This window comes from Aedes aegypti, chromosome 2, assembly GCF_002204515.2.
Source record: "Aedes aegypti strain LVP_AGWG chromosome 2, AaegL5.0 Primary Assembly, whole genome shotgun sequence".
Classification (NCBI taxonomy): domain Eukaryota; kingdom Metazoa; phylum Arthropoda; class Insecta; order Diptera; family Culicidae; genus Aedes; species Aedes aegypti.
In genome coordinates, this window is record NC_035108.1 from 377,792,545 (window position 1) to 377,815,602 (window position 23,058).

At 36.1% G+C, this 23,058-nt stretch overlaps 1 protein-coding gene across 2 annotated transcripts in view; it reads right to left on the reverse strand.

Annotated features, from left to right (window-relative positions):
* The window catches only part of LOC5565328 (inositol-pentakisphosphate 2-kinase), a 344,143-nt gene that overhangs the window by 22,149 nt on the left and 298,936 nt on the right, over nucleotides 1–23,058 (reverse strand). For both annotated transcript variants that reach the window (XM_001649622.2, XM_021846800.1), the window contains 2 exons: nucleotides 10,952–11,098; nucleotides 9,138–9,250 (listed from right to left, as the gene is read on the reverse strand). In XM_001649622.2, the coding sequence (XP_001649672.1) occupies nucleotides 9,138–9,250; nucleotides 10,952–11,098 (260 nt within the window). The remainder of the gene's footprint in view (nucleotides 1–9,137; nucleotides 9,251–10,951; nucleotides 11,099–23,058) is intronic.

A 23,058-nucleotide genomic window follows, 5' to 3' on the forward strand; every position in this document is an offset into this window, starting at 1 on the left:
ATTTTTATGTATTGAGTATGAAAGACTTGAAAATTTGCGCCAAATGGTGGGGTAAGTGGATCACCACTAAAAAAATCTATTCTCAAAACGTATATGGTGTAATTATGTATACTAAGAACGATATTGCTCTCGTTCTTGTTATTACTGCTAGTGATGTTATGTTTTAAAAATTAAAAAGCGTCTTTATTTTATCAAAATATTATTAAAAATATGTATACATTAGTTCACACTAATTCGAACAAAAAAAAACATAGTAGCTAGAATTTTGGAAATTTGGAAAAAAATGACTTCTATTTAATCACATAAGTTATACTGAAGTGTTGTAGGATTATTCCTAAAGATGTTTTCAAAGAACACTCGTAGTTTAAAAATATTAGTTACATTTATTTTTGTTTGACAAACTGAAATCATCTTATTCTATTCATGAATGTATTTGTATCATCTGTCTAGAACAATTTATATGGTCAAATAAGGTACGATAATATGTTTTCAATTGGAAAATTTGTATATTTTGCTCTTCTGCAACTCAGCTTTAATAAACCACGAAAAGTTTTGTTTGAATTTTGCAATATTCATTCTTCTATACTTTCTTATACCAGAAAGATTAAAATAAATTTTAGGTGGATTAATTCAATTTTTATATAGTCAATTAGACAAATTTAAGCTGGTGATGAGAAAAAGTAAAAGCAAAACAATATTTGCGAGTATTCAAACTTATTGAAATTATCGTAAGCAGTCTGCCAATAAATGATAATAATACTTGATCCACTTACCTCTCCCCATTAAAAAGTGGGGGTAAGTGTACCATGTCCAATATTTCTGTGTTTATTAATAAAAATCACTTATTTTTCATTGTGATTCATTCAATTAGAACTGAAATGTCCACCATGCGTTGAAAAAACTAGTAGCATTTGTTTTAAGCCAGAGATACAATGGATTTTTGATTGACGGAAAACAATTTCAAAATTAATTGATTTTTGCAGCCAACAACTCTACTTGTGTTAGTGTACGTGTAGTACCAGTTTTGCATTAGTATCAGTGTGGAAGTATGAACATAACCTAAAACGAAGCAATGGTGCGAAAACATTTAACATATTCAAGTATTTAGCTCAATATGGACAAATGATCCACTTACCCCACTGATACACTTCCCCCACTGTACCTTACTAAGTATTTGGTAGAAAAATGCCATCAAAGGATCAATTTTTTTTACGAACAATTACCGGAACATGGTGGGGTGCTCACCCGGAAGACCTCATAAAACTCTATAAAACAACTATTCTCTCTGTTCTAGAGTATGGCTCTTTCTGTTTTTTTTTTCTCGGCAGCAAATAGTCATCTTATTAAGTTGGAACGAAGTCAATATCGTTGTTTGCGTATCACCCATTCTGGGAGTTCTCGCTAGGAATACTTATTGAGTGTGGAGTGAGCAGCACATTAGTTATCGACAACTTCGAAGAAACGCTCAAACTGAACACTCAGTCAAAATTCAGGAGAGTTTGTCTCTACTACTTGTCATCTGTCATAAGTCTTTCATGTTATAAACATTCACTTGTACGCTTCACCAATATGTACCTCTGTTGATTATGATCTATCCATAAAACAAGCTATTCACGGAATTTCAGATCAACTTCGATGTATAGCAGTTCCACGTATTTTCAACGTAAAAGTTCAGAATGTCGATTCCTACAGGAGACACTTCACTGACAAGTCCCGCATCAATGGATCGAATGGCTTCGGTGTCTTCAATGAGAACTTTCCGCCTTACGATAATTTCAGGAACATTGTACGGATTATATTGCTGAGCTGGCAGCAATCATTTTCATTGGTTGAATTGATCACCGTGAACTTCTATTTAATATTATATATTGGCTTTTCTCGGTGACAACAGACAAAAACAGCATATTTTGCGTTACGCGTTTCGGCTTACTTCACTTCAGCCCTCATCAGACGCCTAAAATTACATTTATTAAACAGTTACAATTTACAAAGAACATTTCAATTTTCACATAAACACTTACAACATGCTGAACGCAACCTTACAGCTTGGTCTGTCACAACTATACTAATGGTTTTCCCAAAACCCCAATTAACGAGCGCACCTTGCTCATCACCCAGTTTCATTTTCGTCAATGTTTCCTCTCTCAGTCGTCCGTGTATGTGGCTCTCCACGCAGTCTCACCAATAGACCATTGTACGTGGAGTTGAAATTACCGCACTCACGTTGCAGGTTTACGGTCTCTCTTTCTCCCTGCTTTTTGATATGGAAGACCTCTGCGATCATCCTGGTCTCTGGGTTCTCGATGCGTTCCAAAACAGTCGTTTTTTCGAAATCATAGACATGGCCTTCTTCGATCGTGTGCACTGCTAATCCCGATTTTGGATTCCTCTTTTTGCTGTCATTCTTGTGTTCTGCAATCCTCACTTCCAGCATGCGTTTCGTCTGTCCAACGTAGACTTTACCATCAGCCGCACCACATGGTATGGAGTACACCACATTCTTCTGCTTCCCTGGTGCTATGGGATCCTTAGTTTTACTGAAAACAGTGTTTTTGATCTTGTTTTGCGGACGGGAAGCAAGGATCACATTATTTCTCCGCAAGATTTTCCCAAGCTTTTCAGAGTTGTGTTTGATCTTCCGACCTTGACGCTTGCTCCTGCGCGGGCCGGCGATGAGGGCAGGATCAAACATGTCGCGCGTCGATCGAGTAAAGCGAAAAAGTGCCGCTTTCGATTAGTTCTTTATGATCTTCCAACATTGACGCTTGATCCTGGGTAGTGCTTCAAGAAAGCCCGAGTAGTCGTCAGTTGTTTTCCATCACGGGCCTATTTTCTCTGAGTGCTTTTATATAGCCGAGCAAACGACTGAAGCTGAAAGTGGATTATTGCTGCTCAATGATGACGGATCAATTGGTGAGCTCATTTCATGCTACTGTTCCTATTCTATAAAATATGTATGACTGAACCGTTAATCGTTACAACGGTGAGATGTAAATATGATGTTTCAAAAAAATATGAATGGTTCGTCACTGTGAGTGTCGACATAAACTCTGATTCATAAATTATTTATGTCTAAATTTTTTTTATTCAATACACCTTCTTCTTTTTACCTTTATTTTTGTAATCAAAAATAAAACTTTGAATGGTTCGACACTTCAAGTGTAGACTTCCGAAAGGTTCACTTTATTCAACAAACTTTGAAAGGTTCGTCACCTCAAGTGTCGGCATAATTTTTCTCTACATAGATATTGTTCATATCAAATGAAAATATTATATTTACATAAAAGCATGTTTATATCTCACAAAAAATTATTTATTATGGTCTAATCGCTTATCAAAGTGAATCCTGTGACCCAACGATCCTTCCCATTAACAAACATCCCTCCCAGTAACCTTTGTGGAGATGAAGAGGCAAACACGGTCTCCAAATAGCAAAGGTTACATACTAACATTCCTTCCCCCAATCCCACCTGACTGCAAGGACGTGGCCGGCGCCGTTATTGACCCTGTATAAATAGAGGCACTGAATTATGCACACTGAAAAAGATTATGGCCAATCCCAGCCGAACTTCTAGTTGATTCTTTGTGCATTTTCACTGACTTCGGTCAATCACGGAATAGCAACCATTGATATGTGTAGTCAGTCTAAGCTAAGCTAAGCTAAGCTAAGCAAGATTTTCCCAAGCTTTTCACTCAGGCACGGTATGTACGGCGTAGACACATATTTGTGGGGCTGATCTAACGTACTATCTACTTCCATTGTGTTATAGTGTTTGTGTACGCGTTTTTTCCTAACTCTGTTTATAAACCACGGTTGGTAGTTATTTTTCCGTAGGATTTTCGTTGCTTGGTTAAGCGCTTCTTCACGTTTTTCCCCACACGTTAGCTTAATCGCACGATCAATTAGTGCGATCGCAGTATTTTGTTTGTGTTGGAATGGGCTTTTAGACGTGAAATCCAGATATCTTCCATCTAACTGTTTGGGAAGCCAGGATGTTGTTATCTGGTTATTTCCACGTTCCAACATCATATCCAGAAATTTCATCTTCCCACCCACTTCAATTTCTACCGTAAACTGTATTCGATCGTAGAAGCTGTTAAACGTATCCACGATCCAGCAATCATTTTCGCTTTGGGGATGATCTTAAACATGCCCGCAGACCATTTTTTCATCTTCTCGGATAGTCGCAGTTCTATTAAGGCACTTCGGTCGATGAAATCTGTAAAGCATGCATCTTCCTTTCTTACAAACATAAGAGAGCAGTGTGCACTGATCGAAAGATCATATAAGATTACCTTTGGTTGGTTGGTTTGACTTTATTAACGAGATTTTTAGCCCTGGGCTAGTTCATCTCGGGACCAACGGCTTTACTTCCCTTCCGAAGGAAGTCGTCACTATAACTTTTTACGTCATAAGTGACTATGTCGGGGATGGGATTACCTTTTTAAGATCCTGGCCATGCAGCTGTCGAATACCGGCAAGAAATTGCGACGTTATACCTCCCGGATGAGCTGCTGAGAACTTTGATCTCAATCCTACCATGTCCTTTCCTTCAAAAATGTGACCACTAACCTTGAGTTGCCTCGAGTACCCTGGGTCCCTCCCGTATTAATCTTGAATTGAAAAAGCCAATGAAATGTACAGAATAGAAATACAAAAAATGAATTTTGGCTCCTTAAAGCGTTAATCGACTAGTAAAAAAAACTGTATCGAAGACTTGTACCGTCGTTGGGGGTGACAATGGGTCAAAAAGGGATATGTGCGATTTAGTTTTTGAATAACTATCGCAATTTAACTCCAATAAACTTCAAATTTGGTGTGTATGCACTTTGATGGTGCATTAACAACTGTTCACAAAATTAAAGAAAAATATTTATTCACAGCGGCACCACAAGTGAATGAAAAATGACCCAATCTCACCCCATAGAGGGGGTGACATTGGGTCACTGTAATTGAAATAACTTGTTTTTGAGAATATGATTTCAAAACCATTCACAACTGAAAAATATTGATAAAAAACAATGCAAACAAGACAAAAAGATGTCTAAGATGTTTCACAAGTATGATAAACCCACTTAAAAGAAAGATTATACTGAAAATTGAAGAGCTATGAGAAAAAATATGTAAAGCCAACATTTATCGTCAAGTTTACATAAATTTTCTTGGTGTTTCCCTCAAATTGTCTTCAAAGTCTCATCCCCATTGCTATAAAGCCCATTCAGTTTCCCCAAAGGTGTACTGAAACAGTGATTATTTTAAACCTTCGCAAATAGTTAAATTTCGGTGCGACATTCCACGATCAATAAATTTCAGGCAGAAGTTGACGTCATAATCCCAGTATTACAGCGATCCAACTCATTTGTACTTCCGTGAGATGTTTCTATAATATGAAAACACTGATAAATAATCAAATTTAGAAAAAAACCTTTTTGATAAAAATTTACGATGTTGCTGCGCACGAAACACAGTTGCTGGTTTGAAAAGTAGTCAAAATGCGTTGTATTGTTATTCAATGCACGGAATACTCAAGTAGACTTGTTTGATGTTTCAGAGATGCTGTATTTAGAAAGAATAAACAAATCTTTATGAAAAAAGAGAACACCTGGCACCGTAAAATGTCAAAAAAGTTGACTTGGAATTTCATTTACTATCGTTATTGCTTGACCCAATCTCACCCCCATTTTCAATGTTTTAGACATCGTACCGAAAAAATGATTTTTTTGTGGGTAAATCAAACAGATTCCGGAAAATACCTGTGATGTGTAATGAAAAGACTTTCAACATTCTACTAATACAACAATAAAGGCTAGAGTACATGCGTGATACTTTGTACAGGAGAAATTTAATGTTGTAAATTTTATCTAGTTTCAACATGCAAGTTTATTGATGTAGTAAAGAAAAACTACTATTTCTAAAAATGTATATTGTTATGAATTATGTGTAAAAATATGTTCCCTAACATATGAATTATTAATTTTAGTAATATCAGCGTTATTAGCTGAAATATTTCACAAAAACATATTTTTCCGTTTTGACCCAATCTCACCCCCTAGACCAATTGTCACCCCCATCGACGGTACTTCTTATTTTATCCATACCGTATTCCGGGGTTAAATTGATCATTAGGGTGAATTTGATCAGGTCAGCTTCAAATAGCATTTCCTTCCAATAATGCTGAATTTTTAGTTGGCATCATAGACATTCCATGTTTTCTAATTTATGGATAAATTGGTGTTTATGACACAAATGGACATACATCGTTAAGCATTCATCAAATCGTTTTAAAATTATGTGAGAATCCTTTTGCTGGGAAAACTAAAAGAAAAATGTTTTTCTTATATTTTTTGCTCCGTTGCACCTTATTTATATATTCACATATTCCTGAATTCGCCACTCTCCATAAGAAATCAACGTAGGTGGCGAATTCAAGAACCGAAATTTAAATTATGGCGGATTTTGGTGCAAGTGATTCACCATCACCCCAATTTTCAATACAAAACCAATGTTTGAGATAAGTTCTCACGTTTTTCCTATTTCAGTATGAACAGTATGCATAAAACCTTTATTTTTTAATTGTTCCTTAAGGTGGCGAATACTGGTACACCTACCCTATCTAATGATGATTTCAAACTATTTGAAGTATAAGTAAAGTTTGTTATGCATAGAAATATCAACAGTTCTGTTGCGTACTGTTAGAAAAATCAATAGATAAAAAAATCGATGGTACTAAGACTACATGCAAACTTGGAGTAATTGAAATATTCTGTAAGCTAAAGTTAAAGCTCCTGAAGTGATTCTTGAAATCATACAGCATTGGAAGCATATTCTTTAATCGAAAATCCGTTCATTCTCAAAAAACGTTCTTATTTCAAAGGAAATTTCATTTATGGTGATTTACATAGTTCAATTTTGCAATAAAATAGTTAAACCCACGAGTTGTAAAAATTTTGACATCATTTCCAGATCCAGTGGGCCCATATTTAATGGATAAGGATTTTGTTTAAATTATTTAACCTGTTTTGTTACATGGTGATCAATTTCGCCCCAATGCATTGCAATGGGTCATTTTAAAATTTATATTATTCAGACCAATCTTATTTCATATCAAAATAAGAATAAATGATATAACGCCATTTTACAATACCTGAATTTCTAAGGAAAGCATAACAAGAAGTAGTAAAATGTTGATAATTTTTTCCCTGGTTTACGGTAACTAGTCGGGAATAATTGATATTGAATGACCATTAGCTGCTCCAAACGCCAAGATTGTAAATCAAACAGGCTATCTTCCAAATATCCTTGACATTCTGAACAACTTTGCCGACAACTTATCTTATAACTAATCTAATCTACAACTAATCTTATAACAACATATCATGAAATGACTATACTTAGAATGCCGAATCGATATTCGCACAACCGAGTAATCAGCGAACAAATTTCACGAGATCTTGATGAATATATGCAAAGTACCAATAAATCATGTTCCGTTTCCAAGCAACTTGACAGTTTGTTAGCTAAACCTTGATTAAAATTAATATAACAGTTGCACAATGCACAGCCGAGCTCGAACAAAAAAAAATAGTGTATACCATTCCATCAGATGACCCGCATTCCCTCCATGCACCATTCAGGTGTTCATCAAAGTGGCCATAACTCAAAAACGAAAAAAAAAGTACAATTCAAAAATTTCAGCGATTAAAGCTTATGAAATTATCTTCTCAAAATTATTTTTTTGAAAATTTTCCACGAGTTGGAGCATAGTTTTTCCAGCTTTTTTTTACGAATTTTCTCAACGGTGAAAAATTTTGTGGAAATCTTTTTCCAGTTAATATTTTTTTTTATTCCTGAGAAAATTTGCTTTCATTTTCATAAAAAAACTTTGTTTCTAGGATGCTTCTTTCTTGAGTTATGATTTTTCAAAGTATGTAGTGTCAGAGGAAAACAAAAAAATCCAACTGAGTTTTCCGGGATAATAAGCGACCCTGATTTTTTCTCAATTTTTTTTTATTCATATATTGATGAGCCCTGCCTGTGGAAAAAGTTTCATGAAAATCTGAGACCCTTCGGCCCACTTTGTACGGAAATAAAAAAAAAAATCCCCACATATGACGTAAGGACTGTTCATTTAATAAAGTGGGCACCTTGTTTATGCTATATCTTTTTTATTTATTGATAAAATCGTAATCGGTTTTCTGTGTATCGTTCAACTATTATTCTACAATGCTATGGAAATATAAAATCTTACGAAATGCTTTTTGTTGAAGAACTAAAAAACTCTTATGAAAAACTGTTCATCGAAGTTAAGCATTATTTTTCGCATAAAAAATCCTTTTTTTAACAAACTGTGTGTTGGTATCCTTTAGTATTTTAATATATGCAGCGCTTCAAAAAAATCAATAATATTCCACCATATTCCGACACTAGATCACTCTAGGGATTTATCCTTTATAACCAAATTTGATGATACCACTCCTTTACTCCCAGAAAAAAGTAAAGTAGAAAGCGTATCAAAAATTGGTTAGGATTACTAAAAAAAATATGTTTTGTATAAATGAGAGCTAAATCGTGAGTTTTAACTGCATTCTTCAGTATACATTTTACTCTTTATGGTCGTTTTATTGAAAAATCTCAAACTTTTAAAATCATTTTTTCATGTTTATCGATCTACAGCAAATTTAGGTGTTTTTCTCCAAATATTTTAATTGGAGGTCTAAGAATAACATATTATGAAAATAACACGTTGACAATAATTTGGATTTCATTATAACAGTGTTGCCAATTTTGATGATTGTCATTGTGCTTTGAGAGGTCTTCTGAAAATAAAACATTTGTTCTTCTATGATACTTTAAATGTGACATGGGGACTGAATAAGCAACTCTATGAAGGCATAGGTTATTTTTCGTGTCAATATCTGTCAATATCATCATAACAAACATCATACTTTGATAAAAGTATCATGTGTTGTTTTACGTGGTGTTTAGTCTTGTGTTGCATGTTCAAATAAGAAATAGTGTGATGGTGAAATTTATTATTGAAAATAAATATAAAAATGTATGCATGATAGATAAAAACGTCCTTTTAACGTGACGACTTACATTTTTTTATCTAGCCTATTCAATATTGGTTACTCACCTGTCCAAAATCTTGGTTGCGAAACGTCAGCGGGTCTAGCGTGACTGGTAGAAACGCCACATCGGGATACAGAATGCAATCACGAACTTGAATTTCCTTGGCCAGCCGATTTACTGGTGGTTGATTTCAATGTAGACGATCCATTCCATGGACAAGGCAGAAAATAAAACAGAAATTGTAGCATTTAAAGTTGAAGCAGCGAGAAAAAAAAAGAATTAAATCTACTCAGGGGAATTGGCAAAAATTGTATTGGAATTGATGCAATCAAAAAATTATCCACACGAGGCGATGATGCAGAGGGTGGTACGGATTGAGAAAATCGAGAAGCTAGACGACTTCGCTCGGTGCGTTCGATCCATAGCTACGCTGCGTTTGGGACTCCACAGCAATCCGATACGCGCAGGTGCATCGATTTCGAGCTTGGTCGTTATATTTTGCTCAGTTCGTTGAGGAAAACATGGTCAACTTTCATCGAACTGTGATTCCGCATCGTACTGCACCATTAGAGGGTGAGAGATTGTAGCGACGTGAAAGGAAACGTATACGTAGTACCGTCGAGCCCGCAGATGGCAGTCAGTGGCCGCCGATTGGCCGTAAGAGGACAGTGAAAAAGTTGCCGATAACGTATAAGAAAAATTAACTTTTATGCAAATTTATGCATGGAAATTATTTTGATTTCGATTCGCTTTGGTTCGTAAACAGCCATAAATTTCAACAGCCGAGACGGTATCGAACCGAATCGAAACCATTCCTCCCTGGCGCTCAGACTTGGTCAAAGTTATCAACTTTTGGTCAAGAGCAGACCGTGTGTGTGAGACTAGCAGACTGCTCTGTCTCGGTATCGTTACGTGCTGAATCCCAATGGCAAACGAGCACCGTTAAGTAGAATTTTATTGCATTATTCACGATTCAATACAGAGATTCGACAACAGATCAGGACGATATTCATTGGATATAGCTGTCGGTTTAAAGCAAATCGTATGTTTATAATTTATTTATTAGTGTCATTTGAATCGTTACTTTTTTCCTATATCTAGGTTAGCCAAAATTCTGTGCTAGCCAAAACCATTTGTATAATTTCCAAAAGAGCTTAGAGTCAGGGTAAAATTGAGAAATTTTATTTTCATAATTTTTGTTTCTTAATTGAGTAAAACCATGTTTTTTTTTTTTTTTGGCAGATTCTGACGGATAATTTTCATAGCAGGATCGCGAGTGCGTTGAAATTGCTTTCTCCTTACGTTTTAAAGACGGAACAAGAATTTAGGATCATTGCTTATAATCACGGATTCGAGTTCTGTTTTCAAAGAAATGTTAACATCAAGATTACTGTCGATGTATGTTTCAAATGTATTTCAGGTGGCTCGTAAATAATTGAAAGTGGAGCTGACAGGATTGAGAATCGCTCCATGGGCCAATGCGTATGTAACAGGGACATTGCGAAATATTACACGAGCGATGATTGCCATCAAAGTCACCAATCAAAATAGACTATTTTCGAGTCAATTTCCACAAGTCGGTTTGAAGCAGATGAATGTATGTCCAGTGGAATGAAAATGCAAATGGGCATGTATGAAAGTATGTATGCGTCAAAAACATTCAGTGGAATGAAAATGCAAATGGGCATGTATGAAAGTATGTATGCGTCAAAAACATTCAACCAGGTTTAAAATATATTACATATCTTATTCTTTGAAAGCATCATTTGCAAACGTATTCACCCAAATTCTCTGAAATGTTCTTCATAATAGTTCTCAATTGCATACCACCCTTACTACATCTGAAATCCCTAGCATGCAAAAAATCACCACTCTTACCTGGTCGAAATTTGGCTAACTTTTTGTTGAATTCGTCCAGGTCGTACGTATCCAGGCGTCCCAACTTCGGATGAGGGACGTACCGCCGGGAGAAGCAACTCGCAATCACTCTGGAAAATTTGACAAATCGCTCCAGGTCGACAGTATCTACAATGACATGGGAAAAGGATAGATTCAGATAGATATATCGGTACGATGATGTGAAAAATATGCATCCACATTGGGAAGCATGTACTCCAAAGTTAATGGCCCAACCGAACGATGTTCCCGGGAATCCAATTAGGCATATGCAGTAAATAGTGTGCAACGTATTGCTTCTGCTATCTATCCGATAACCCTACGGTCGTTGAAATTGGGGATTCTCCAATCGAATCAACCGCCATTCTCGATTTGTGAAATGCGTCCTACTCGCCAAATAAAATGCATTCGGTTCATTGATTGATTGCCACTTATTCGTCGTGTGACGACCTGACAGACGTCTTCTCATTACTCATGCCAACCAACGTTAACCGAACAAAGAATATTTTATTCTTTCGAGTCACGTTGCCGAGTCACACCACACCAGCTTAACTCGCCCACAAAGAAATCCTGCGAATCGACCAACTCCCCAACCCAGCGGCCACTAAAGTAGCCTTAATTTGCTTGGATGTCTGATGCGAGCAGGTGAAAAAAAAACGACAACAAGCGTACCTCTTCAACGCCAGTTTGGTTTATTCCACGGTATGCATGTAATTGCTGTGGATAATGATAGAGCGATTTTACAAATTAGGCATAAACTTGTTAAGGTATCCCGATGAGTTCGGATTTCGACGCTTCCTGCTTCCACATAGGGTAAGTGTGCGCTTAGTTGTAGGTGTTCCTATAGTTGCGGTAATGCCATTTTCACTGATTTTATTACATTAGCCACAGAACCGACACTGCCAATCGATGTATTGGCTTTTTAATACACGGAATAGTTGAAAAGAGTGTTCAAATTGCTTTAAAACTGAGGAAATATCACTAAAATTGCTAGAACTTTTCTTACTCGTACCAATAGTTGCGGTAAAGTGTTCCTATAGTGGAGGATCCCATCAGAAAACAACGGATACCGCAACTATAGGAACACAAATTAAAAATATACCGCAACTAAAGAAACAGTGTACCAATAGTGGAGGTATTATTGTTCACTCACATGCCGTGGATTACTGCGATAAAATCATTTTTTTCATTAAGTCAATGGACGTTACTTCCCGTTACAACATTAACATGTACATTAATTGCGTGTCTTGAATTTAGACGATTAAATGAAGTTCAATCGTGCTTAGTACCTCCACTATTGGTACATCTACCCTATACGCTAATGTGAAACATGTGAAAATGTTTCTTAATCTAAGTATCTTTGGGACTTATTCGACCCATTTCAAAATTCAAATTAATGTTGCTTTTGATTGAAATAATTCAGCATTTCAAAATCTTCTGGCAATTTTTTTTTGTGAAAACAAAAGTTTGAAGAACCTTCAAGGGAGCTTCCATCAAAGAGTTGCCAAATGTAACTTCCCCAATGGGTGAAAAAAGTTGATAATAACAAATTTTGATATGGACATCTAAACTGATATTAACTTGTTAGATATAATAGACGAAAGAACTGAAAATGATTTCTAAAAACTGCCAGAAGCACATCATATTTAACTTTTGTAAAATCTAATCAATATCAGCGAGCTATCTGTGCAACGTGTGGATGACCCTTAATTATGATGACATCACCTGAAAATTATTGGCTCTGTTATGGATCTGATCCGGAAGAGCCTTCAATTATATATTTAAATTTTGTAACATATTTTAAAAATATGAAGAGGTTTTGTGCCTTTTTGAGAAATATTTCAAATGGAAATCACTCAACGGGCCTTTTCCCTCTTTTCAAATGTTTATGTTAATGAACAATAACAATATCAGCGAGCTATTCATTAAATCTGCAAACATCAAATTTTGCTATGGCTCAGAAGTTCCTGTAATAAAACTTTAATATTATCTTCAGATTTCTTATCGCATATCGATGAAATCAATATCTCGATTTTGTGGTCTGAAATAATGGTCTGGAAAATAATTAAATTTTAACACATTTACCTACACAAACAAAAACAACACTTTTTTAACAATATTCAAAACCCTTCAATTTTATCACCCTAGAATAAGCTGTTAACCTTTATTTTACTTTAGGAATAGAAATGCACATGCATTCCTATAATGGCACAAGCGATATTAAATACAAAAATATGTTTTTTCGTAGGTATCATATTTTTTCCACATAATTAAGTAAAAAACGTATCAAATGACGTAAAACTAATGCGACTGGCTTTATTTTTCGATTTTAAACGAATATTTTTTGTTCTTAGTAATGCAGCTATTTGTACATTGACCCTAAGTAATTTTGATGTATTTGGCAAAATGAACATATTTTGCTATCCGAAATGTTCAACTTAATTTGTTTGTAGCCATTATTAAAAGGTAATTACTGGTTTTGACTGGCTTACAAATGCGAAAATTAAAAGGCAATATTTTTTATCTTTTGTTCATAGGGGGAAGTCCTCTATGCCTGGACACTTTTTGTTTTTTTTTTTTGGTAGTATTTCAAATCTATATTAGTTGTAGATGCACTGAAATGTGTCCTCTATGCTCGGACGCTATGATATACATCATCTAAGTTTACACCAAACCCAAAGAAAGTTGCTTCGTGTGTCAGCACATGCCTTGTGGGTTTAATTTTTGAATGATGTACAGCGTATGAAGCATATTAGCGGGATCATAGGGCAGTTCCATGAACTCCTTCTTGGTCAGCGCCATACATACAACGTTTCGCCATATCAGTTGTAGGTTGCGCAAGCGGTTGCTCGTATCCAGGTGAAAATGTCTTCGGGAATCTTTCGCGTTTGTAGTTCTTGACAATATCTTTGCCAGCTCGAAGGGTTTTTATGCAGACTTGAAGTATGCTCTTAGGTACAGTCAACACTCCCTTACTCGATACTCCGTATCTCAATATCGTGTTAGAGAATCATAGTAAAGTTTGGTTTTCGTGGCTACATCGATGGTTCCTTGAATTGCATTTGAACTGGTTTAGTGTAACTCGATATTTCCCTAACTCGATGGTCCCTCCATTATCGAGTTAGTTATGGATAGATAACTGTACAGCATAAATATCTTGTGATTATTTCTTGTGCGCTCATTTGCCTTGAAAGCATCATGTTTGTTCATAAAACTTTTTAAGGCCTCCTAGGACCAAAAGTTATGTTGTTTATGCTACATTTTTGTTGCTGTTTGTTTTTTTTTCTACCCTAAATTGATGAAACAAAGCGAATTATGAGTTACATCCCAGTTATTAGGTTAACATTTTCATTGTCCGGTTTGATGGGATCCGGTCCGGATTTTTGGGTTCCGGGTGTTCATTGAATTTCGTATTGAGATTGATGTAAAACTTACTGAAGTCAACGTACGGAAAAAAATCAGCTTAAACTATAAGAAACATTTGTGAGAGTATAACCCATTAGGCGTAAAGACGTTAGGCATAAGTATGTTAGGCATAATGGGCGTTAGATATAAAGACATTAGACATAATGGATGTTAGGCATTAAATATGTAAAGGCATAATGGACGTTTGGCATAAAATAACGTGTGTGTCATTCAAAACTATTCTCATATCGAAAATTATTCGGGTTCATTTACAAATTCCATTACGTTGATGGGGGTGGGTTGGTATCCTTAAGATGTAACAGCTCATAAAAAATAGTGTAAAGCTTTAGGAGTGGGTGGTTTCTATGGTTGGTTATAAATTTGGTTGGTTATTATTTACCTATGAATCCATTATCGCAAGATATGGAAGAAGATTTTTATCATGGTCATTGTTGTCATTCTTAAGTCCAGTTTAATCCATTTTTGTAAGTATCAATTTATTTTAGCGATGGGCAAGTGTTTCTATTATTTCTAGAGATGTTTAGTTTGGTGAATACATGACATTTTTTTCAATATTTCTCTTGCGTTAATTCTAAAGAAGGGAAATCTTCCATATGATTATAATTATACTGCAAATGATTAACTTGAAAACAATAATCTAGAGTGAAGTAAAAAAATCCTGTTACGATAGGTGACATCTGCCCTTCTACGCCTACTTGTACCATGTTCTATGTAAACCTTATGAACCGCGGGACAAATATGCGTAGAACGGCAGACATTAATATTCTGATTATATGACGCCAAGAAAAGCGATATATTCCAACTCCGAGTCTGCTCATCAATTTAATGTGGTGAAACAGTTCCAACAATTTTCAATGATTTTCAAACAATTTTGATCATAGCATTGCCGAAAGCACTTTAAAAATATTTGAAATTTGTCGAGTTTGAAAAGTAAAATTTTATTTTAAAATCAATTCAACAGTCAAGCTCAAATTTAACATAGCATAGTATTCAGTATTTAGCATGGCGTGCATTTTTTGATGGACATATTTACATCTACAATTCCTATAACTATTAGAACAGCAAAAATCCACAAAACAACATATTATTGGAAGAAAATCCCTTCAATACGGTCATTAAATTAAATAATAAATAGTCTATGATTTAAAGAAGGGAAAATGTATGATGGAAGTATTAAGAGCAATAGTGACATTAATTTTTGAATAAGCATGTCTCGAAGAAAAGTAAAATCATAAAAGAAGAAAAATTTCCTGATTAAAATATTAGAAGTACTCCAATAAATTTGTCGACAGTACAGTCGACTCTCCACATCTCGATGTTCTACATCTCGATATCTCTCCTTATGTCGATGATTGCTTCGGTCCCTTCATTCTGCATACGATTTCTCTCTCCATGTCTCGATATCCTCTTTATCTCGATATCTCCATATCTCGATGTGTTCCTATTGATTGTTTGTTCCCAAATTTCTCTCTTTGTGTCGATATGAACATTATCACAGGTTACTAGACCAGATTCAAGCGATTCAGAACAATTTGGAAACACGAAATGAAGTTTGTTTGTTTAATATTTTCCTAGTGATGGAGTGATTTTCAATCTAGTGTTCATTAAATTGGTCAGCGTTAAGTCAGAGTGGACCAAGTGACATTTTTGATATTTTGAGAAAAATGGGTTTAAAGTCTAACGCTCTGTAATTTTTGAACTCGTTTAAGTTTCGGTTCAATATTTTTACACGTCTTTATGTTACTATCAAACAATATAATGTGAAGTGATAATCATGAAAAATCATAATCCAAACCTCTAATAGAACAATTTTTGATGGACTATGTGTACTTGGTCCACTCTGACTGAACCAAAGACCACCGTTCAGTGAGCTGGTTCACTCTGACTGAACAATTTCTTGAAAAATAACATTCATTCAATGCTTGCATGGTCAAATTACGTGCATATCTCTAAGATAAACAGATTATCACGACCCTTCGACACCAGTATAGTAAATTCTTAAATAACCCATAGGGATGGTACAAAAATTATGTCACGCTAAATTTGGACTTTTTTGACCCCCTCCCCCCCTCTTTGTCACGTTTTTTGTATGAGTTCTTTGAAAATTTTGTAAGGCTTGTCACGCTTGGCTTGACCCCCCCCCCCCTTGGAGCGTGACGTAATTTGTGCATGACCCCATATAGTAAATACCAAAATCAGTGGCATTACGATAGCTTGAAAATTAAGGTTTCGCAGGGTCAGGGCGTTGAAGACCAGAAATACTCAAATATGCGTTCAGTCAGAGTGGACCAAGTGAAAATCTTGAGTACCGACCAAAATATGCTGGTCCAATAAGCGGATCGTAGGACATGCCATACATACACCATAGAACTACCGTAAACTTCTATCGGACTCTGAAATTGACTCAAAAACTGCAGTAATCAATCATTTCTCGATTACTTTTTCAAATCGACGTAAGTAACTTCCATACGGTTTTGAGAAAATCAATTCAGAAGGTTCAGAAGAATCACATCCTGTCTTCTAAAACTGTTTTAAAAAAAATCACCTTTTTATCATGTTTTCGCCGTGTACATTGCCTAAATTTTGCATACAATAAGCTCGCGTTCAAAAACTACGAAGTTACTATTATTTCTCACACGAATTTTATGACAAAATGATTATCCGTTTTATTCAGTTTCTTGCGACGTTTTTCTACTAGTGTAAAATCGACTCAAGTAGTGTTTTGTTCTGATTCGTGGTTAAGTCACTTTGTCTCTCCATACAGCGGAGCGGCAAAAGTAGTGATTAGGTTGAGAAAGTTGAAAATCTTACTTTCGTCGTTTTTTAAATCCGGATATTAAACGTTCTAAAAGTGAAAAATCGAGTAGGTTCAGAGCGAAACGTGTAGAATTTCGTCTGGGAAACACGTAGAATCGATAAAGTAAGTTTGTATACTTTTTTGATTTGAGTCTGTTTGAATAAGTTTTCGAGATTTTATTGCTTTTCAACACTTGGTCCGCTCTGTCTGCACAGAATTTGTTGCAATTTCTGACCACCCATCCGAATATGGTTAATGTTAAAACATCAAAATCAAATGCATCGAATCATGTAATATTTATGAATTTCTATTGAAGTAAAAAAATGATTCGATTTCGAAAATCTGACAAATCTCCTGAAATGTCTTTCATTTCCTCGCATTCTTAAGCGCGCTGATCATTTTCGCTATTATGATAATAAGCACTTGATCCATTCTGACTGCACACTTTTATCGATTTTTGTTGATCATCCAAAGTAAATTTATTACATATCTCTCGCAGTTTACAGCATTCTTCAAATCTGATCAAAGTGTTACGGAGGTAAAGTAATTTTGCATCTAATGAGAGAATAATCCAATTTTCTCAAGTTTTGTACTTGGTCCCCTCTGACTTAACGGCGACCAATTAATGGTCTTTGTCTTTGTTCTTTGTCTCGATCTCTCCCTATCTCGATGGTCCCTTCGATATCGAGATGTGGAGAGGCATTTGTATAACTTTAAAGAACAGCCTTCAATTTAAAGAAGGGATGGATCATCTCGATCCATTATCGAGATGATTATGTTACGCGCGTTCATTCAATGATCGGTTCTGGCCCGTATGAAGAAGTCAAATTCAAGAACGGTAAGCCGAAAGATCCGCTCAATAAAATGATAGAGGAAGTGAATCAAGCGCGGCAAAAAGTGGCCCATCTGATGGGTGAAGACACGCTAGACAGAAAGCTTCATGTGCCGAATCCAATGGTTGCATCTTTGTATTGCTTGCCGAAGATTCACAAAGATCCCATTGCAATGCGCCCTATCTCTTCTAACGTCCGAACTCCCACGGAAAAAAATGGCAGCTTGGCTCGTGAAGGAAATGCAGAAATATCCTGTGAAGCATGGAAAAGGCGTGAAAAATTCGGTCGATTTAGTGGAGAAACTAGACGGGTTCAAGATAAGAAGAGGTGAGATTCTGGATTCGTTTGATGTTGCAGCGCTATTTCCAAGCGTACCTGACACCGAAGCCCTGCAAAGCCTCCGTCGCCATTTGGAACGCAGTCGAGCTCCACCGAACCACATTGACGCGTATCTTTCGATTGCTCAGGTGTGTATGAACCAGAACTATTTCACATTCAGAGGGAAGACTTATAAGCAAACGTTTGGGTTGAGCATGGGCAGCAAGCTTTCGCCTTTGCTAGCAGACGTCTTCATGAGTGACTTCGAGGTCGACGCCCAGAAGGAAAAATTGTTTCCAAGAGTCTGGTGGCGCTATGTAGACGACATTTTTGCTCCTGTGAAAGAGCGATATTTAGAGCAGACACTGACCATGTTAAATTCCAAACACAACACAATAAATTTCACAGTAGAAAAAGAAGTCGAGGGAAATCTACCTTTTCTTGATCTGATGATCAGCAGAAAAGAAGATTGCACATTGAAATTTGGCATTTATCGCAAACCCACTTCCACTGATCGCTATATTACCTCCGACTCCAACCACTTCGGTGCGCAAAAGCAAGCCGCATTTCACTCCATGGCACATCGTCTGTACAACATACCCATGGAACAAGAGGAATTTAACAAAGAAGAACACCAAATCCACATGACTGCCGAAATAAACGGATATGACCGATCATTTGTAAACAAAATTCTACAGAAACACAAACGCAAAAGACACAGACGTAACATAACAACACTACGATCGGATGATGAAAATGTAAGGAGAATCAGTTTGCCATTCTTCCTGAAAATAACGAACCCTATCAGAAACACTCTCCATCGACAAGGCCTACAAGTGGTACACAAGAGTGACAAGACCCTACGTGACCTACTGTGCAACCTTAAAGACAAGGTTCCACCGGACGAGCAATCTGGAATTTACCGGATCCCTTGTAAGGATTGCCCAGCTGTCTACATAGGCCAAACCCGCCGAAAAGTTAAAATTAGATTAAAGGAACACAAAAATGCAGTATCGGCGAATAAAATTAGTGAATCGAGTGTAGCAGCCCATGCGATAACTTCCAATCATGCAATAGATTGGGAAAGTGTGAAGCTTATAAAAAACGTAAGAAAAACTTCGCACTTGAACGCATGGGAGTCTATGTTCATCAGCAGCGACGAAGGACCCCTGATGAATGAAGACGATCCTCCCATATCGTCGTGTCTGTTCAATTTGGTAGATACGACGATCCAGTAACATTTCTCTTCGGACGCGTACGAACAACGTACGAGAAGCAGTCAGTCGGACATTGTCCCGTAGATGGGCTACATCGTGCCCGAAACCGGTCGACAGAAAGGTAATTTTTTAAACTTTCTTGACGTTTGTAAGAACTATAAGTGTTATGTCTTGTCTCGCGTCGCGTATCGTGAATGTCGTGTTGTTCTTACGTTAGCACAAATCACACAAATTTTTAGTAAAACAAATCCAGCCACGCTCAACAATCACGCGACCGAGAGAACGCTCCGCATTGTTGACTGCTCTTTCAATCACTTCTCGATGAAATCGCCAACCCTCGAAGTAATTCTGTGATACACTCATTTAACGCAGAAAGTGTTCAACTTTCGTCAGCCGCCTGCTAAGTTGGTGAGACAACCGAGAGAGCTCGGGCGTGTAAACATCGCTCCAGAGGTCGCGAGTTCAAATCCCGTTTAAAACCTTTTTTTTTCTACTTTGGTAGCTAATCATAGCTCAGTTTCCAACCAGCAGCAATGAAATTTTTAAATCGCACATAAATATCTGTCATATATGATGGAGTCCTTTTGTTATATTCAACTCGCTATAATTTTATTCTTGGCATATAGTTCATATTCTTGGAATTACACCTCAATCCAAGCTCTTATCTTAGTGTTCTAGAAGTACTTCCACAGTTATTAACCAAATGTTTGCTTTGCCAAAGTGGCCATTTTGCATTCTTATTTGTACACGATACATGAGCACGTTTATACTCCATGGCCAAGGATCATGGATCGACTTGGAACCGAACTAAAATTCCTTCAGCATGGCTTTACTCTATGGTCACAGAGGTTACCACAAAGCTAATGAAGGTAATTTACAGCACTTTCATGCTAATCATTTAATCAAATTTTGTCCTACAAGTTGACCTAAAAGGATTTACAATTAAGGGACGACTGCAAGACAATCGTATTTCAAAGGAACACACTTTTGAACTTTGAAGCCGTCCACAATCATCAAAAATGTAAGCTCACTTTTTACTCAAACAATTTCATTTTTTGGGGAATTATGCCTATCGTCCATTATGCCAAACATCCATTATGTCAAATTCATTTGCCCATATTGAGCATAAATTCATTTTCATTTTCATTTTGCAGCGTTTGGTGGGGCAATGAGAGCGCAAGTCAGTCCAAAGCCGGGGGCAGGGATAGGTAATGGCCGTAATAGTCTATGCGGACCACTTGAACACCATCGGAAATGATAGGAAGGGTTGGGGTAGGGTATAGGAAATTGGAGAAGACTTGACACAGTAAAGCGATTAATGCTGCAAAATGTAAATGTGCTGAGAGCAATTTAATTTGAGTTTTGAAGTTTGGTTTGATTTATTAAAATTTCAAACAATTGTACAAGTAAGAAAGAATGAGCTGATCGCTTTATAGAAATTTAATAAACAACAAAGTAATAACAATATGAGAGTGATGCTAAGAACTGCTGATGGCACGATGCGACGCTTTAGGAGCTTTTGATAATGATTGAACATTACTATAAAGAACGCAATTCAATCGATGGTGACAACTTTACAAACTTTATCTGTTTTTATTATGTACAGATATAAAATTATAATTCAGTTCACTGATTGGCGGTGCTGATTTATATAAAAATATTTGATATTATTAAAATGAAATGTGTTACTTACTCATGTGGTTCATACTTCCCTGACCAGAATTATTCTGTTTTGAGCATCCTTTTCGAAGCTATTCTATCCAGTTATCCATGGACTGCTTACAGTTCTGAAATTATTCTTATTGTGCATGCTCATGCATTATATTAGTAATGATCATAATCATGCAACAGATAAGAAGGTGAGAAAGAGAGAATATAGGAACAGTGGTTAGTAATGAGTAATTATGTAGTTTTGTTAGAATAATAAACAATTAAACAGCACTAATGAATAGCTTAAAAAATGACATTACAGCATAGCTGAGCCTTTCGGATCATAAGACCGATGTATAAAAATAATTTGTTTCGAAATTGTCCGCGTGGTCTTCTAGTGCCCCTATTAGATTAGAATCAGTCATAGACATACATACCGAATGCTCGCCATGACCCTATGACCAACATTTGTATATGTATAGCCTTAGCTGATGTGGCTTTTCTAATAGGTAGTTCTTTCACTCATTGATTGTCTTCAAAACCTTGTCAAGTATAGAAAATTGATTTTATTTCATTTATGACTACATTGAAGCTACATTGTACTTATTGAGTATTAGGTATTATTTTATGTTTTTATCACTATTGATATTATCAAGGCCAGAATTCCCAGTGAGTGAAGAATTTTATAGTACTAGAACACCATAGAAGATCGCTAAACATTACCTAATCATGGAACGGCTTTTTGCTCTATTATTTTAGGTAGATGCTATTGATCTCCCTTTGCTCCTATCCGCAACCCGGTGCACGCGCCCTGTTGGTTTTCGAAAACCTCGTAGAAGATTACAAACCGTCAATGGCATTCCCAATTACTACCCCACATTGCACATTCAAGGGTCTGACTGTGCTCCTAACCCACCCTCAGTTTGTAATCTTCTCGCCAGATTGAAATTATATTTTCCCGAAGTGAAAGTAGTTTTGATGAGTGATAGCCGCACTATGCAGTAGTTTAACCAGAATCTTTAGGTCAGAAGACAAAATATAAATTTTGTAATAAAAAGGTTGCCATTGCTTTGAAATTCACCCAACATCTAATCAAAGCTACAAACAACAGCGATCAATTATCAAAACTCATCGCTCCCTGGAAAATATAATCCCAAGCCCAGGGATTTGCCCATATTGAGCATAAATACTTGAATATGTTGTATTTTTTGCACCATTGCTTCGTTTTAAGTTATATTCTTACGTCCACACTGATACTATTACAAAACTGGTACTACACGTACACTAATACAAGCAAACTGCAGCTGCAAAAATCTAACAAAAGTAAATTATTTTCCATTAACCAAAAATCCATTGTCTAAAATCGAATACTATTAGTTTTTTCATCATATGGTGAGCATTTCAGTTCTAATTTAATGAATCACAATGAAAAATATGTGATTTTTATAACTAAATACAGATATATTTGACATGCTACACTTACCCCTACTTTTTAATGGGGTAGTATAAGTAGATCAAGTATCATTTATTGGCAGTCTGCTTACGAGAATTTGAATAAGTTTTAATTTCCGCAAATGTTCTTCACCTTTTTTCTTCCCAAAATTTCTTTAAAAATTTAATAAATTCAGAAATAGCATGAAAAATGTATATTTTTGGTCTACCCTCATCCTAGGGAAACAAATCATGATAAAATTGATAACGCATGGCCATTGAGATATAAAATTGTTTGGGCTCATCTGAATCACTAAATTCTCCATCCATATAGCTTTGAAGTTGAAAAGTGTTGCAAGTTACCCCGTTTGACGGTACTCGTTTTATTTTTCAGAATTTTTCCAAATATTAAATCAA